The 17,523-nt window shown below is 37.1% G+C and overlaps 1 protein-coding gene across 1 annotated transcript in view; it reads left to right on the top strand.

The window, feature by feature from the left end:
• The window catches only part of SUGCT (succinyl-CoA:glutarate-CoA transferase), a 736,947-nt gene that overhangs the window by 310,916 nt on the left and 408,508 nt on the right, over positions 1 to 17,523 (top strand). Inside the window, 2 exon segments of the mRNA XM_025381064.1 lie at positions 6,338 to 6,409; positions 16,109 to 16,206. Coding sequence (XP_025236849.1) covers positions 6,338 to 6,409; positions 16,109 to 16,206 — 170 coding nt within the window.

Here is a 17,523-nt window from a genome sequence, read left to right as displayed (position 1 = left end):
GGTTTTCTGTCCTTGCAATACTTTGCTCAGAATGATGGTTTCCAGCTTCACCCATGTCCCTACAAAGGACATGAGCTCATCCTTTTTTTTTGGCTGCATAGTATTCTATGGTGTATATGTGCGGCATTTTCTTAATCCAGTCTATCATTGATGGACATTTGGGTTGGTTCCAAGTCTTTGCTATTGTGAATAGTGCCACAATAAACATATGTGTGCATGTGTCTTTATAGCAGCATGGTTTATAATCCTTTGGGTATATACCTGGTAATGGAATGGCTGGGTCAAATGGTATTTCTAGTTCTAGATCCTTGAGGAATCACCACACTGTCTTCCACAATGATTGAACTAGCTTACAGTCCCACCAACAGTGTAAAAGTGTTCCTATTTCTCCACATCCTCTCCAGCACCTGTTGTTTCCTGACTTTGTAATGATTGCCATTCTAACCTGTGTGAGATGGTATCTCATTGTAGTTTTGATTTGCGTTTCTCTGATGGCCAGTGATGATAAGCATTTTTTCATGTGTCTGTTGGCTGCATAAATGTCTTCTTTTGAGAAGTGTCTGTTCATATCCTTCTTCCACTTTTTGATGGGGTTGTTTGATTTTTTCTTGTAAATTTGTTTAAGTTCTTTGTAGATTCTGGATATTCGCCCTTTGTCAGATGAGTAGATTGTAAAAATTTTCTCGCATTCTGTAGGTTGCCTGTTCACTCTGATGGTAGTTTCTTTTGCTGTACAGAAGCTCTTTAGTTTAATTAGATCCCATTTGTCAATTTTGGCTTCTGTTGCCATTGCTTTTGGTGTTTTAGACATGAAGTCCTTGCCCATGCCTATGTCCTGAATGGTATTGCTTAGGTTTTCTTCCAGGGTTTTTATGATTTCAAGTCTAACATTGAAGTCTTTAATCCATCTTGAATTAATTTTTGTATAAGATGTAAGGAAGGGATCCTGTTTCAGCTTTCTACATATGGCTAGGCAGTTTTCCCAGCACCATTTATTAAATAGGGAATCCTTTCCCCTTTTCTTATTTTTATCAGGTTTGTCAAAGATCAGATGGTTGTAGATGTGTGGTGGTATTTCTGAGGGTTCTGTTCTGTTCCATTGGTCTATATCTCTGTTTTGGTTCCAGTACCTTGCTGTTTTGGTTACTATAGCCTTGTAATATAGTTTGAACTCAGGTAGCATGATGCCTCCAGCTTTGTTCTTTTGGGTTAGGATTGTCTTGGCAATGCAGGTTCTTTTGTGGTTCCATATGAACTTTAAAGTAGTTTTTCCAATTCTGTGAAGAAAGTCATTGGTAGCTTGATGGGGATGGCATTGAATCTATAAATTACCTTGGGTAGTATGGCCATTTTCATGATATTGATTCTTCCTCTCCATGAGCATGGATTGTTCTTCCATTTGTTTGTGTACTCTTTTATTTTGTTGAGCAGTGGTTTGTAGTTCTCCCTGAAGAGGTCCTTCACATCCCTTGTAAGTTGGATTCCTAGTTATTTGATTCTCTTTGAAGCAATTGTGAATGGGAGTTCACTCATGATTTGACCCTCTTTTTGTCTGTTATTGGTGTATAGGAATACTTGTGATTTTTGCACATTGATTTTGTATCCTGAGACTTTGCTGAAGTTGCTTATCAGCTTAAGGAGATTTTGGGCTGAGACGATGGGGTTTTCTAAATATACAGTCATGTCATCTGGAAACAGGTACGATTTGACTTTGTTTTCCTAATTGAATACCCTTTATTTCTTTCTCTTGCTTGATTGCCCTGGCCAGAACTTCCAACACTATGTTGAATAGGAGTAGTGAGAGAGGGCACCCCTGTCTTGTGCCAGTTTTCAAAGGGAATGCTTCCAGTTTTTGTCCTTTCAGTATGATATTGGCTGTGGGTTTGTCATAAATAGCTCTGATTATTTTGAGATACGTCCGGTCAATACCGAATTTATTGAGAGTTTTTAGCATGAAGGGCTGTTGAATTTTGTCGAAGGGCTTTTCTGCATCTATTGAGATAATCATGTGGTTTTTGTCTTTGGTTCTGTTTATATGATGGATTACGTTTATTGATTTGTGTCTGTTGACCCAGCCTTGCATCCCAGGGATGAAGCCCTCTTGATCATGGTGGATAAGCTTTCTGATATGCTGCTGGATTTGGTGCAGAAGGCAAGAAATAACTAAGATCAGAGCAGAAGTGAAGGAGATAGAGACACAAAAACCCTTCAAAAAATCAATGAATTCAGGAGCTGGTTTTTTGAAAAGGTCAACAAAATTGATAGACCGCTAGCAAGACTAATAAAGAAGAAAAGAGAGAAGAATCAAATAGGCGCAATAAAAAATGATAAAGGGGATATCATCCCCAATCCCACAGAAATACAAACTACCAACAGAGAATACTATAAACACTCTATGCAAATAAACTAGAAAGTCTAGAAGAAATGGATAAATTCCTGGACACTTACACCCTCCCAAGACTAAACGAGGAAGAAGTTGAATCCCTGAATAGACCAATAACAGGCTCTGAAATTGAGGCAATAATTAATAGCCCACCAACCAAAAAAGTCCAGGACCAGATGGATTCACAGCCGAATTCTACCAGAGGTACAAAGAGGAGCTGGTACCATTCCTTCTGATACTATTCCAATCAATTGAAAAAGAGGGAATCCTCCCTAACTCGTTTTATGAGGTCAGCATCATCCTGATACCAAAGCCTGGCAGAGACACAACAAAAAAAGAGAATTTTTGACCAATATCCCTGATGAACATTGATGCAGAAGTCCTCAATAACATATTATTTTTTAAAGTTCTTATTTAAAATATGTTTATTAAATAAATACTGTAGCAGTAACAGGGAACAAATTATTATTAAAAAGAACTCCTAATCTTATCTGAATCTTTATAAAATCTATTTGATGATCTTTAGGCTGATTGTATTCTGAGACTCAGCTGCCATGAGTTCTTCACTTTTCAATGATCATTGACTAGTTACCTTTGCTTAAAACTATTGTGCTTCCTGGTTTATTATAAAGGATATTAACAAGTGTCCACATGAAGAGATGTGTAGGGTAAGGTATAGGGAGGGGTATGCACCTTCCATTCCCTCCCAGGGCATGCCATCCTTTAGGAACCTCTGCATGTTCAGCTATCTAGAAGCTTCTTAAACATTTTAAACTTTTATATTGATAAAATATATATTTAAATATATTTTGAAGGCTGCAGGGAAACATTTGCATTTCTTTACTTATGAAAAGGAAATGAACACCCCAGAAAATATAAACTTACTGTACATGTCACTGATCCAAAATTTGTAAAGCCTTTCTTCACGTTATACGTTCCAACACAGATTGTTACTTCACATTTACTTATTCACCCCCCACCTCACCCTTCTCCACAAAAAAGCAAGCAAACAACCTGTATAACTTCACAGTTGTCAATGGTTCCTTGCAATACTTCAGCTCTAAATCCTTTGTACCTCACCCACAGCTTTGTTGCAGATTTTCTTTCTGTAGTCTGAGAAACACTAATGCATTGTCTATGACACTAACTTTACTTTTGCCCTCATGGACAAGAGAGAATGTTTAAAAGAGTTTATGTGATATCTCCTTAATAGCATTCCTTACCAAACCAAGCAACAATGTAAATAGAATAAAACCTTGTTATAATGTATTACTTGACATCTATTTTAGCTACCATTGTGCTATCTGGAAGCAATCATTTGGTTGATTCATTAGCATTTACCTACTATTTATTAATTGCCTGACATTCTTCAGATATCATGTTAGGATGATGAAAACTGAAATGAAGACATGACCAATACAATCTCCCAGTTCCACTCAATCAGCACTGTATAAAAGAACTTTGTGATGATGGAAATACTCTCTGTCTGTGCTGGCTAATACAATAGCCACTATCCACATGTGGCTATTGAATGCTTGACATTTAGCTAGTGTGACTAGGGATCTGAATTGTTAATTGTTAATAACAGCTTTATTGGAATGTACTTCACATACCATATAATTCACCCATTTATAGTGCACAATCCAGTGATTTTTAGTGTATTCAGAGTTGTGCAAGCATCAGTCAATTTTAGAACATTTTCATTGCCCTGAAAAGAAACCCTGAATTCATTAACAATCACTCCCCATCTTCCCCCAGCTTCCACTGCTTTGTGCAGCCACTAGTGTTTTTTTCTGTCTTGATGGGTTTGCCTATTTTAGTCATTTCATATAAATAGAATCACAATATTTGACCTTTAGTGACTGGCTAATTTAATTTCAATTTATTTAAATTTAATGATCACATGTGGCTAGTGGCTACCATAATAAGCAAGTGAAGTGAAAGATCAAAGACAGATGCTTAAGAAATGCTGAAGGCTCAGGAGAAGAAAATCCTGCAGAAAGGGTAGGAGCAAAACAGAGAGCTAGGAGATGAACTTGGACAGAGCCTGAAGATAAGACAGGTTCATGAAGGAGGGAATGGTTAACAGTACCAAATAATACAGAGGGGTCAGAAAGTATAGTTCAGTGTGATAGTAAGCATCCTGATGACAGAGGGCACTAGAATGTAGTCTTGGTGAGGAAGTGAGGGCAGGTGGCAATCTTATGTCATTATAGATGAAGGAAACAAAGGAACATTCAAGATAGCTTGAAAGTGGTGTCAGAATTGATCAAAATTCTGTTCAATTGTTGTTAATGGTATTTTTATGGAGAACTGAGCCTGTATGTTAGGCGGAAGAGAAGGATTCAGTGGAAATGAAGAAATTACAGATGATTAAGCAAGTTCTGGAGGATGCAGGTGGAGGTCGTCAGCCCAGGAGTAAGTCCAGTCAAGAAAAAGTCTTTTTTCTCAAAGGGAGGAGGAAGTGAAGAAAAAATAGGTGGAGATACAGCGCAGTTTTTACGTAGAAAGGATGACAATTCAAATAGCTCATTTACTTTGGGGAAGTAGGAATGAGGCCTTCTGAGGGTAAAATTTGGTTCCTGTGATTTCACTGTGATCATATGTGGAGAAGGAAGTGCTAAAACATCCTCCAGTGGGGCTAGGACTGGGTGCTTAGAGTGTCTGTCGCTGTCCACAGGAACCTGTCACCAAAAAAGGACAGATATTTTTAGGTACATAAGCCACATGACGTCCAGAGAGATACTGATGTGTCCATTTTTGCCACTAAAATTAAAGAGTGCCCAAAATACTACATTTGAGTTCTTGAAAGAAGCGATGTAGCTCCATGAGGTCACTTTCCTTCCCTCTCCCAGTTTCCTTCCTTCCTTCCTTCCCTCCTTCCTTCCTTCCTTCCTTCCTTCCTTCCTTCCTTCCTTCCTTCCCCTCCCTTCCTTCCTTCCTTCCTTCCTTCCTCCTTCCTTTGCTTCTCCCTTCTTTCTATCTATGCTTCTTACACTTTGTAGAAACATAATGCTTCTTGCCTTATAATGCTCTTTGCCCTACAGGGGAAAAAAAACAAAAATAAAACAAAAAATTCTTAATTGATCCAAACCATAATGGATATAGTATTTTATTTTGTACATTATAATGAATTTTCTTTATTTTTTTGAATCACTCTTTTTTATTTTTTTGACAAATGTTGTAACAGCGGAAGAGCTAGGAAATGCTTAGAACGATCTAAATGAAACCAACTATCCATATATAAAAGAAAAAGGGCCAGGCACGGTGGCTAATGCCTGTAATCCCAGCACTTTGGGAAGCCGACGTGGGCAGATCTTGAGCCTAGGAGTTTAAGACCAGCCTGGGCAACATATTGAGACCCCATCTCTACAAAAAGGACAAAATTAGCTGAGCGTGGTGCCATGCACCTGTAGTCCCAGATACCCAGGAGGCTGAAGCAGGAGGATTGCTTAAACCTGGGAGGTGGAACAGTAAGCTGAGATCATGCCATTGTACTCCATCCTGGGAGCCTTGGTGACAGAGCCAGACCCTTTCATCAAATATATATATATACACACACACACACACACACACAGACACACACACACACATATACATACATACATGTGTGTATATATGTGTGTGTTTGTATATAGATACATATATATTGAGAGAGAGAGATCTATTCTGTGATGATGGAAATATTCTGTCTGTGCTGGCTAATACAATAGCCACTAGTCACATGTGGCTATTGAATGTTTGACATTTAGCCAGTGTGTATATATGTAGTATATCTTTTGCGGAAGATATACTATATATATACATATATGAAAAAGATACAAATTAATTGTTATTGAATTAATAACATTGCTTTAGAACAAGCTTTCTATATAGATATTTTAGAAATTAAAGTAAACTTTTGTGGTCTTGTCAACATATAAATAATATTTCCCATGTATTTATTTCTTTTAGGCTTTTAAAACCAAGGATGGCTATATCGTAGTTGGAGCAGGAAATAACCAGCAGTTTGCCACTGTGTGCAAGGTAATCTATAATTATTGGGATTGGTCTATGATCTTGTACAAAGCCAGGGAAAATTCAGTTTTGCCCAGGTCATAACCAACTTAGGCCCCCTGTATTAGCACCTAAAAGTATAGGATTTTCATGCTTATAAAGGATAAGGCAGAGTCCAAATTAGCATTCTGTGTTTTTTTGTGGTATCTGACTGCATTTTAAAATGAAGAATCGTAGTAGCTTAAATTGTCCTAAAACTTGACCTGCCTACCAGTCCAAACAAAATGGGTGAAAAAAAAATCATTTTTAAAGGGACTTTTAACACTGGTATTTTTTTCTTTTTTCCCCTCCCTCCTTCCCTTCCTGCCTTCCTTTCTTCCTTTCGTTCTCTACCTTCTTCTTTTACTATATCAGGTTAATTGGACCCATATATAGTTAAGCTACTCCCATATTTATTTTATTTACTACTGGAAATTTTGAAACTGTTTTTCAACTTAACTTTTATTTAATGAGTACCTTTCTGAAGAATTTATGTTTCAAGGTTTTAGGAATTAAGATTATATTGAAATTGTTCCTTCTCAACAAGGCCTTAAAATAAAGGCCTTGGAATCATTTTAAATAATTTATTCTTAGGGATATTCTAAACTTGTAGCATTTATTAGACTTAGCGATCTCGGAACACTGTAACCTCCACCTCCTTGCTTCAAGCGATTCTCCTGCCTCAGCCTCCAGAGGAGCTGGGATTACAGGTGCACGTCACCATGCCTGCCTATTTTTGTGTTTTTAGTAGAGATGAGGTTTCACCATGCTGGCCAGGCTGGTCTCAAACTCCTGACCTCAATCGATCTGCCCACCTCAGCCTCCCAAAGTTCTAGGATTACAGGTGGAACCACTGCACCTGGCCTACTAGACTTTTTTTTTTTTTTTTTTACTTGATGTTTATATGAGTTACCAAGACTTTGATGTTTTGTTTTAATTTTAGAACTTAGGTATCTGTTCATTTTTTCTAGTTTTAATCCAGGGAATGTTTATTTTTATTTTTCTTAAATATATCCAAAGGCCTTACCTGTTAAGGATTTTTTTCTTTCTTTTTTTTTTTTTTTTTTTTGAGAGACAATCAGTTTTTATACTAAATTTTACCATGAGCTTTTGGTGTTATTAAAGATGACTATGAGGGCCGGGTGCGGTGGCTCACGCCTGCAATCCCAGCACTTTGACAGACCGAGAGGTGGGCAGATTGCCTGAGCTCAGGAGTTTGTGACCAGCCTGAGCAACATGGTGAAACCCAGTCTCTACTAAAATACGAACAGCCGGGCATGGTGGCCATGCACCTGTAGTCCCAGCTACTCAGGAAGCTGAGGTAGGAGAATTGCTTGAATCCAGGAGTCAGAGGTTGCAGCGAGCTGAGATTGCACCATGGCACTGGAGCCTAGGGACAGAGGGAGACACTGTCTCAAAAAAAAAAAAAAAAAAAAAAAAGATGCCTATGAAATCCTGAATCTCATTTACTGTAGTTAACTTATTATATACAAAAATTATTTATTACTGTGCCTCTTTTGTATGAGAAGTTAGGGAGCAGAGCTAAAAACCACAGCAAAGGGGTGGGAAGGACCATGGAGAAGGTGACAAATGGAGACAGTTCTGATTGCAGGAAGGGCTGAAACATCTGAGGTGGGAAAGAGGGGAGCTTTTTAAATGGTGACTCTGAGTAAATGTAGGGAAAATCGATTCAAACATTTGATCTGGGATCAAAGAATCTTTATTATGAACGGTCAATGTTAAAAATATGAAACATACGGAAGCTGTTGCCTGTGAAGTCATTTGCGTACTCTAACTGCAGAGATGTAAAAGCCAGTTCATTCCTATAAACGAGTACAGATTTTCTTCCTGGGCCATATGTTTTGGAGTTTTCTTTCTCCAGAAAGTGGTGGGGTTGGGGGTGGGAGGACCTGGCAGCGAAAATTACTGCTTGACATACTCTTTAGTTTTGAAAATAACTGTACTGAATTCTTTGTATTTTTGATTCATTACTGCTGATCAAGTTAACACTTTTGAACTTCCTCATAAATATCCATAAGAACAGTTTTCAACAAAGGTTCTTATTTCAAAGCAGACTATTTGTCAGAAGTTTTAGTATTGGAATATGACTTATTGTTATGGTGTGTTATAACACATTGCTTATAAAGGAGACTATTGGAGGGCCTTAGGAATGGCACACTTGACCTTGATTTTCCCATATGAGAGTTAGGAATGATAATCCCTGTTATGAGCCATTAATCCAGTGTCTATAAAACTCCTTGAGATTCTCAGAAGATTTATGTGTACAGGATTCTTGAGTTATTTACATTATTAGCTAGGCATCCTGTGTGAATGTTGCAATCTGATTGACTTTTTCAAATCTTTGTAATTACACCCTTACATGTAAACTTGTCCTAAATACCTTCTTACCTAAGAAAAATCATCTGTTCCTTCATTCTGATGCAAGATTTTCTTCCTTCCCAGTTATGTGTAGTGTGTGGATTTCTTCTAAACTGTTTTTTTTTTTGCTCATATTTATTTATTACTGAGGGCCTTGTTATTCAAACTGGGCTTATAGAAGATGGGGTTCCCAGTTCTTCACAGTGAGCCCCTCAAAACTGTTTTTTTGTCAAGTACACTCCATCAGGAAAGATGGGACAGCTTTACTTCCTGGGGAGAAATGTGGCAGTACTGTCTGTGACAAATGAGTGGAATTGACTTATGCTTAGTCTCTTTCCAAAATAGAATTCATATAGTGATTGATTGATAATTCTTGGGGAGGAGCTGTATTAGCGAGCTTTCATTGTAAGGAGTTGGATGAGAGTAAGAATGTTGGGTGTCAGTGTGAGGTTCCAGAAAATCTTCTTGTGTATAAAGTGAATCTTGTTCATAACAAGTCCTACTTAATGTTCCTTACCATGATACGGCAAAGTAAGAAAGTGAGCATATGTAAGCTATTTTAAGCCGATGGATGCCACCCCTAATGGGTATTCCTATATGAAATATTGAATATTGACATCCTTTTGAAAGTAATGTAGATCGAAGGCTTCTTTTGTTGGAGAGACTATACATTGGTTCTCAATGTAGTATGCATAGGAACGTTATTTAACACTATTCCCAAAGATTTTACTTTAGTATGTCTGGGGTGAGATAGAGGAAACTTCAGTTTTAAGAAGGACTGTAGGTGATTTTGGAGCAGGTTTTTAAACTGCCTGCTCCAAAATATAATATATCCAAGGTATAATGTTTAAGGCCTACTGTAAGTCTTGTTAGTAGGTAGATGAACGCTGTCAAGGTCCTTCATCTTTTCTAAGCATCTGTTCTCCTGTGTATAAAATGAAGATTATAATATGTAATTATACTTATATACAACTTAGGGGCTTGGAAAATGTTAGAGAAGTGAAGCACTTAGAATAGGCCTTGCTCATATGCACTTCATAAATGACATCTATAAAAATTAGATGTGAAGATTCTGGTTCTGAGGAGGATAGAGTAAATACACTTTTCCCACTTACCCTGAGCACGGTGATCATACCTGGACAGAATTGCATGAGTCCATGAAGCATGTATTAAAAGACTTTGAAAAGTAAATAGTAAGAGATTTAGGGGAGAACACCCAAATTTCAAGTACCTCTAACCGGCAGTCAACTTAACCAGCTTTTCCCTCCAGTTATTCCTTCACTCGAGTATAGTTGAACGTGAAACCTGGAAGTGAGCACCAAGCAACGCAGCAGATATCCAGGAAATGCTCTTTATTCCTGGTGAAAAGAACATGAAAAAGTGAGCTGTAATATCAGAGAGAGTATGGATATAGTTTGTTTTCCCTTCCTTTCCATTTTCTTATGCCCCAGACCCCAAGTAATTCTGTATTGGAAACAGCAGATGAGCAGGAGCCAACTTTGCTTAAGAAGAACTTTCTTCATTGCTGAGCTGTGATCCCAAAGAAAGGAGTGATTCCTTGTTGCTTTTTTCCCCTCCATCCTCCCATTGCATTGCCTCTGCCCTGAAACCATGCTGGGGAGTGGGATAACTAAAGCAGGAGCCCCAGGCAACTGGAAAATGCTAGAGAGATTGCCAAGAGAAGATCTTGACAACGCTATCCTTTATGTTGTTTATGAACTCTTGGGATCACCCCTTACTTGCATATGCACTAATTTGATCCTAATCAGCATACCAAAGATGATAGGAACTGAATTAATAAATAGACAACTGCCCAGGTTGTCGTATGACCATTAGGTTTGGCACATACTAGTCAGATTCAAATAACACTGCAAAGGCTTTGAAAACTTAATCAACATGAGAATCAGAGCACACAGAAGTTGGGTTAGAACTGGCAGCTTGGATGTAACCAGGTCAATTGTCTGCTAAATCAGCAAGAGTGAAAATTCTCCTTAGAATTTAAACAAGACCCAGTGGCTCATAATATAATGTTCAAAATGTCCAGGATACAATCCATTATTACTCAGCATATGAAGAACCAGAACTTGCATGAGAAAAGGCCATCAGTGCCAATGCGAAGATGATGCAGATGTTGGAATTAACTCACAAATATGTTTACATAGTTATTATAACAATGTTCTAAAAAGCATCACAAATACCATTTAAATAAATGGGATATAGAAATATTCAGCAAAGAAATACAAGATATGAAGAAGAACCGAAGGGAAAATTAAAAACTTAAAAGTATAATAACCAAGAAAAAAATTACACCTCACCGGTTGAGCTCAATAGTGCAATGAAGATGACAAGGAACTTAAAGATAGATCAATAGAAATTATTCAATGTGAACAGTAGAGAGAACAAAAGATAGCTCCTTCCTACTCAAAACAAGAAATAACAGATCCTCAGGAACCTGTGCAACAATAACAAAAAGTCCAATATTTATGTCATTGTAGTCCCAGAATGAGGGGAGAAAGTGTACATGCTGGAAAATATTTGAAGAAATAACAATTGTATATATACCAAATTTGGTAACAGTTAAATGCCCATAGATTTAATAATTTCGGCAAACCATAAATGGGATAAACTGAAACAAATCTATGCATGAATACATAATGTGTCCCTTAACAACAGGTATATGTCCTGAGAAATGTGTCAGTTGGTGGTGGCGTGTGAATATCGGAGTGTACTTACACAAACCTAGATGGTATAGCCTGCTACACACTTAGGCTATATGGGATAGCCTGTTCCTCCTAGGCTGTAAATCTGTACAGCATGTACATGTTACTGCACTCAATACTATAGGCAGTTGTAACACAATGGATACACAAAAATCATCCAGAAAAACACTCAGAGGACAAAAAGAATGTATTATCTATGAGGGATCAGTGACTCAATTAACTGCATTTTTTTTGTCAGAAATTAATGCTAGGGAAGAAGTGGCACAACATGTTTAAAAGGCTGAATGGAAAGAAATGCCAACCTAGATTTCAATATCCAGTAGAAATATCCTTAAGAAATGAAGATTAAATAAAGACATTCTGTATAAAGGAAAACCAAGCTGACTTGCTCTAAAATAATTTTTCAAGGAATTTTTTCATTTACAGAAGGTAAATGTTGTCAGAAGGGAACTGGAAACATGAGAAATGAAGGAAAAGCAACATAAATAGTAAATATCTGGGTGAATATAATGGTCTGTTCTTTTCCTAGTGAATTCTTTGAAATATTTGATGGGTGAAAGCAAACATTAAGATACTGTCTGATGGGATTTTCGGTGTATGTAGATCTAACGTACAGATAAATACAACATAAAATGGGGAGAGTAAAGGGACTATATTGCAGTAAGTTTGCTATATTCCACTTGAAGTGGTAAAATTTTGATTCTAACTACACTGTGAAAAGTATATGCATTATGATCCCCTAAGCAATAAACATCTATCATTAAACATCTATGCAGAAATATAGCCAAAATCAAAATAGGTAAATGTAATAGTAACAACTCTAAAGAAGACCAGAAAGCAAAACACGAATAAACGGAAAAAAGAATAAACTGATAGATCTAATTCATTCAAAAATATGAATAACATTAAATGTGAATGATCTTAATATTATGAATTAAAACAAGTTGTCAGAAAAAAATGACCCAACTCTATGCTGTCCAATGCATGTTTGAAATTCACATCAAATATAATGATACTGTCAAGTTAAAGTAAGAGGATGGAAAAATATACAAACACAAACAAAAGGGGCAAACGCTAATGAAAAGAAAGCTGGAGTGGGGCTATATTAACTATGGACCAATTTTTGTCATCTCAGAAAACTTGTTTGCAACAAATTCTTGTGCAAATACTTATTTAACATTTATACCGGCAGAGGGAAGATCAGATGATCTGAATTTGTTGAGAAATTGTGAAACCTCACATTTCACGAGAGAGATGTTGCCTTTTCCTTTATCTAAAAACTAGATTCCAGTAGTTCTTATGCTGCAAGTGATTCTCTGTTTCTGCACCTTCCTGCATATGCAAAGATCTTTTATTTCAGTACTGAGTTATATATTCTATTATACTGGATGCCATTTTAAATGGCAATTAAACTTAACATGTGTTGTATCAGTAATGCACATAAAGTGATGGCGGTGTATATGAACATTATGACTTACAGTCAATGACAACTCTTCATAATTTTCTCCTGACAAACAACTCTTTCAAGAGACCATATAGCTTTTAAGAAGCACCTATATATTTTATTTATTTATTTTTATTTATGAGATGGAGTCTCACACTATTGCCCAGGCTGGAGTGCAGTGGTGTGATCTTGGCTCACGGCAACCTCCGCCTCCTGGGTTCAAATGATTCTTGTGCCTCAGCCCCCTGAGTAGCTGGGATTACAGGCACCCACTGTCATGCCTGGCTAATTGTTGTATTTGTAGTAGAGATGCAGTTTCACCATGTTGGCCAGGTTGGTCTCCAACTCCTGACCTCAGGTGATCCACCCGCTTCGGCCTCCCAAAAGTGCTGGGATTATAGGCATGAGCCACCGTGCCTGGCTGCAGCTAAAAAGTGATTTTAGACACAATGGAATAAGGTATATGCAAAAAATAATGTCTGAAATATCATACACCTGGAAGTGTTCACATTGTTTATCTGTGAGCTTGTCAGTTGAAGAATGTGTTGTCAGCATTTGGGCTATACCAGTGAACAAAACATTTAAAATATTTTGACTTTGTGAAGCTTACATTTTAGCAGGGCTGACAGATATGGAGTAATAAACATGATAAATATGTTAGGTGATAAATATTATGGGAAAAAATGGGCAAGGGAAGAGGGAATCAGGGCAGTCAGTGTTGAGTGGGGTGGGGTGGCCTGTGGTGGGGGTAGGGTAATCAGGGTAGTTGCATTAAGAAGTTGAATTTGAGTCGACTCAACAAAGGAAAGGAGGAGCTAGTTGACTAGATGTCTGGTGGAAGATGTTCCAAGCAAAGGAATAGCTATTTTAAAACTCCTGAGGCTGAAGTGGAATAGACATGTTCCTGGTCCAGCAAGAAGATGAAATGGCTGCAGCAATGAGCAAGGGAGGAGAGCATGGTAAGAGGTGATGTTAGAGAGGTAATAGCACCATATCGTGTAGAACTTTTCAGACTATCTTAAGGATTTTGGTTTTTGCTACAAGGGGGGGCTTTAGATGACAGGCATGTTAAAACACTTGCAGTGTTTATTATCATGGGTCTTCATTATTTTTTCTCTCTTTTCCCCTTTTTAGAAAATGTTTGTCACTCAGTTTATGGTGTTTTGTTATTTTCTTTCTTTTTGTTTTTGCCAATGTCTCTTCATTTTTTTTTTGCGGAACCCTCCCTCCTTTCTTTTTTGAACCAATATATGCTTTTTAAAAATTTGTGGCCAGACTCTGTGGTTCATGCCTGTAATCCCAGCATTTTGGGATGCTGAAGTGGGTGGGTCGTTTGATGTCAGGAGTTCAAGACAAGCCTGACCAACATGGTGAAAACCTGTCTCTACTAAAAATCCAAAAAATTAGCAGGGCATGATGGCATGCATGCTTGTAATCCCAGCTACTCAGGAGGCTGAGGCAGGAGAATCCATTGAATCTGGGAGGCGGAGGTTGCAGTGAGCTGAGATCGTGCCACTGCACTCCAGCCTGGGCAACAGTGTGAGACTCTGTCTCAAAAAAAAAAAAAATTTCTTTTGGGGGAAACAGTACCTAGTTGGAATACTTCACATTTATTTACTGCTTAATATGTCAAGCATTTTCATGTACATTGTTTTGTTTTATCCCAGGCAGCACTCTTTTTAAATTTAAGCTCCAAAATAATAGTTATGATCACAGTCCTTGAAAGCTGTCTCTCTAGAAACATTTTGAATGTTAGCTGGCATAGTTGAAGATGGAAGGATTATTACTTTGGCCAACAATTTCACACCATCTTTGAAACAGAAAAGAGTCCCATTAAGTCAAATACAGTGGACACATGGGCATTCCAGTTACCCTTAAGTGTGGTCACTGTGTAATTTTTTGTTGCTGATGGTGCTTTTTGGGTAAGGCCAAGTTTGTAAATTTAACCTGTGACTTAGTGAAGACACTTGCTTTTTTTTTTTTGGAATGACTTATTCACTCTTAGGGAGGGAGGGTGTCTAACTGCTAGAGAAGGCTTGAGGCCAATTCTTGGATCAGGTGTTATGACAGGGAGATTTCTAGAAAGGGTGCTGTACGTGGTGTTGGTGTTCAAAATCTGAGAGAATAATGCTGTCTTTATTATTCCTAAAGGAAATAACTGAAACATGTGAAAGAAATTACACCACTGAGATGGTCTCTTTACTCAGGGGAATCTTCTTCACTTCTCTCTCCTTTGCAAATACATTAATAAAGACAATGAAGCTTTCTGTAGGCCGCATGGCCTGCCCCCAGGCTGTAAATGCTCCTTGTAACTTTCCAACACAACTGCCAAGCACTGCCTCTACACAGTCTTTGTAAAACTTTTCCATTCCAAATCCACTTGGTACTTTCATTATAGTCTTGTTAACATTGAACGTTGTCCAAAGAGACTTGCAAGATAGATTTTCCCCTTATTGAGAGGAGCAAAAGAGGAAATCTATAAAAGCATTTCTAGTTGGTATTACTTCAGGGAGATATATTAATAAAAAATAGTGATACTTCTATAAGAAGAAGATCTTTTAATTTGCTATTGTTTAAATGGTGAGAATTTGGGCAAATGTATTTGCTTTTACTTTATTTTAGCAGCTTTTAGAACATTTTGCATAGGACAACCTGGGAAGATCACAGTATTTTATTTACATGTGGAATAAATAAGTGAATATATCTACAAGGTGCATGTTAACTGTATACAAGATACATGTAGGTATGCACTTATGATATTGGTTTTTAAAATTTGGTCCGTTTTACCCAGTTTAGCATCTCTCTCCCTATTTCCTCTAAACAAGATTTTTTTTCTGTGGGAATCTGATAACATGTTTCCTATATTCTCATATTTGGCATAAGACTTATGGGGATCTTTTGCTGTTCTCCTATATGGAAGAATATTTGCTTAAATGTAGTAAAAGCCTCTTATGAATGACAAACCCTTTCACCAGCATGATCCATCCTAACTGTGTGCTTGTTCCCTCCATATGTCCTTGTTGAGGGGCATAAAGACCAGCAAGGAATGTTCTTGAGAAGGGAGAGACAAGACCTGAACACTGGCACCCAGAGGCAGGTACAAAAACAATCTACTTCTTATACTTGAAAATTATTTTTCCCTTTTAGATCTTGGATTTGCCTGAGTTGATTGATGACTCCAAGTATAAAACCAACCACCTTCGGGTACAGAATAGAAAAGAGCTTATTAAAATATTATCTGAACGGTAAGTTTGGATCTTGTATTCATCTATTTAAGAATTAATATATGATAAGCATTTATCTGGTGTTTTGTGGGTTTTTTTCTTGGCTTATTTGAGATCAATTTGTAATTCTCTTCCATTTTACAAAACTGGCTAGTGGAGAGATTTTAAAGCTGCGGGTTTTTTTTGTTTGTTTGTTTAGAAGCACTTGAACACATTTTATATGCTTTGTTAAGTACTGAGTCATAACAATGGTATAAATAAGAAAGTCACCATGACTTGAATTAGGTTGTTTCTCTGTGTCCTGTAGCTGTTTGGGTTTAGTTTATCATAAATACAACAACAACAATAATAATTTAACATTATTTCATACTTTCACTGTGTTAAATGCTTTAGATACATTATCTCATTTAATCCTCATAATCATCCTGTGAGGTAAGTTCTGTTATTTCCATTTTACATGTAAGGAAAACAAGGCAAAGAGAGGTGAAACCAAGAGTTGGTTTGCATTTCTGAGCCACTCCTGTGAATCATGATGTTATTTCTGGATCTTTGCAAATGCCAAATTTTTCCATTAATGTTAGGTTATTTATTTGTAATACCTGTACCAATTTTTCAAGTTTGTCTGAAAAAAAGTAATTATTCTTACTGTTCCATGTCAGTTTCACTTTTTGTTTGGCTTTACATGTCTTCTGAATCTGTACAAATAGACTTTGTGGCTTTTGTGGATCGAAATGCCCACATGAATTTTTCTTCTATTGAAAATTTGCTCTCATCATGCCAATAGATTAGGTAATTTTGTTTAAATACCATATCCAGTCTTTTGAAAAGGCTCATGTGTTTCTATGTAGTATGCATCAAAGTTATAAGAACTAAAATTCTGCTGTTGTTTTTATTTTTGTTGTCTTTATATTTGGGGATGTCTTCAGGAATATCTGAATCAACATTCATCTATCTATTTTCTCTTTCCTGGATTTGAAATACTTTTGTAACTTTAAACACTTTTGTGATTTTAAACACTGCCTGTATCTTTTCCATGTGCCAAATGCTGTTCACATCAATAGGAACTGTGTGTTGTGGGACTGATAGACACAGAATGGGGGAAGGAGAACTGGGTGCCCTTTTCTGGTCCCTAGTTAAATATAACTCTGATTCTACCGCGAAGCCCCAGAGCCCTCAATGACTAACTTTTCTCCACATGAGAATTGCCCATTTATTTCTTCTTTTTGCCTCTATGCCTCTCAATCATTTGTAATTCATATAGTTAATTGATAAAACTTTTTCCTTTCACACTATGGTTACCAAGTTTCAATAATAACCACTTGTGAGAACCTTATCAGA

The sequence above is a fragment of the Theropithecus gelada genome, chromosome 3, assembly GCF_003255815.1.
Source record: "Theropithecus gelada isolate Dixy chromosome 3, Tgel_1.0, whole genome shotgun sequence".
Lineage (NCBI taxonomy): Eukaryota > Metazoa > Chordata > Mammalia > Primates > Cercopithecidae > Theropithecus > Theropithecus gelada.
Note: the sequence above shows the minus strand (reverse complement) of the source record. Positions and strands in the feature narration are given on the sequence as shown.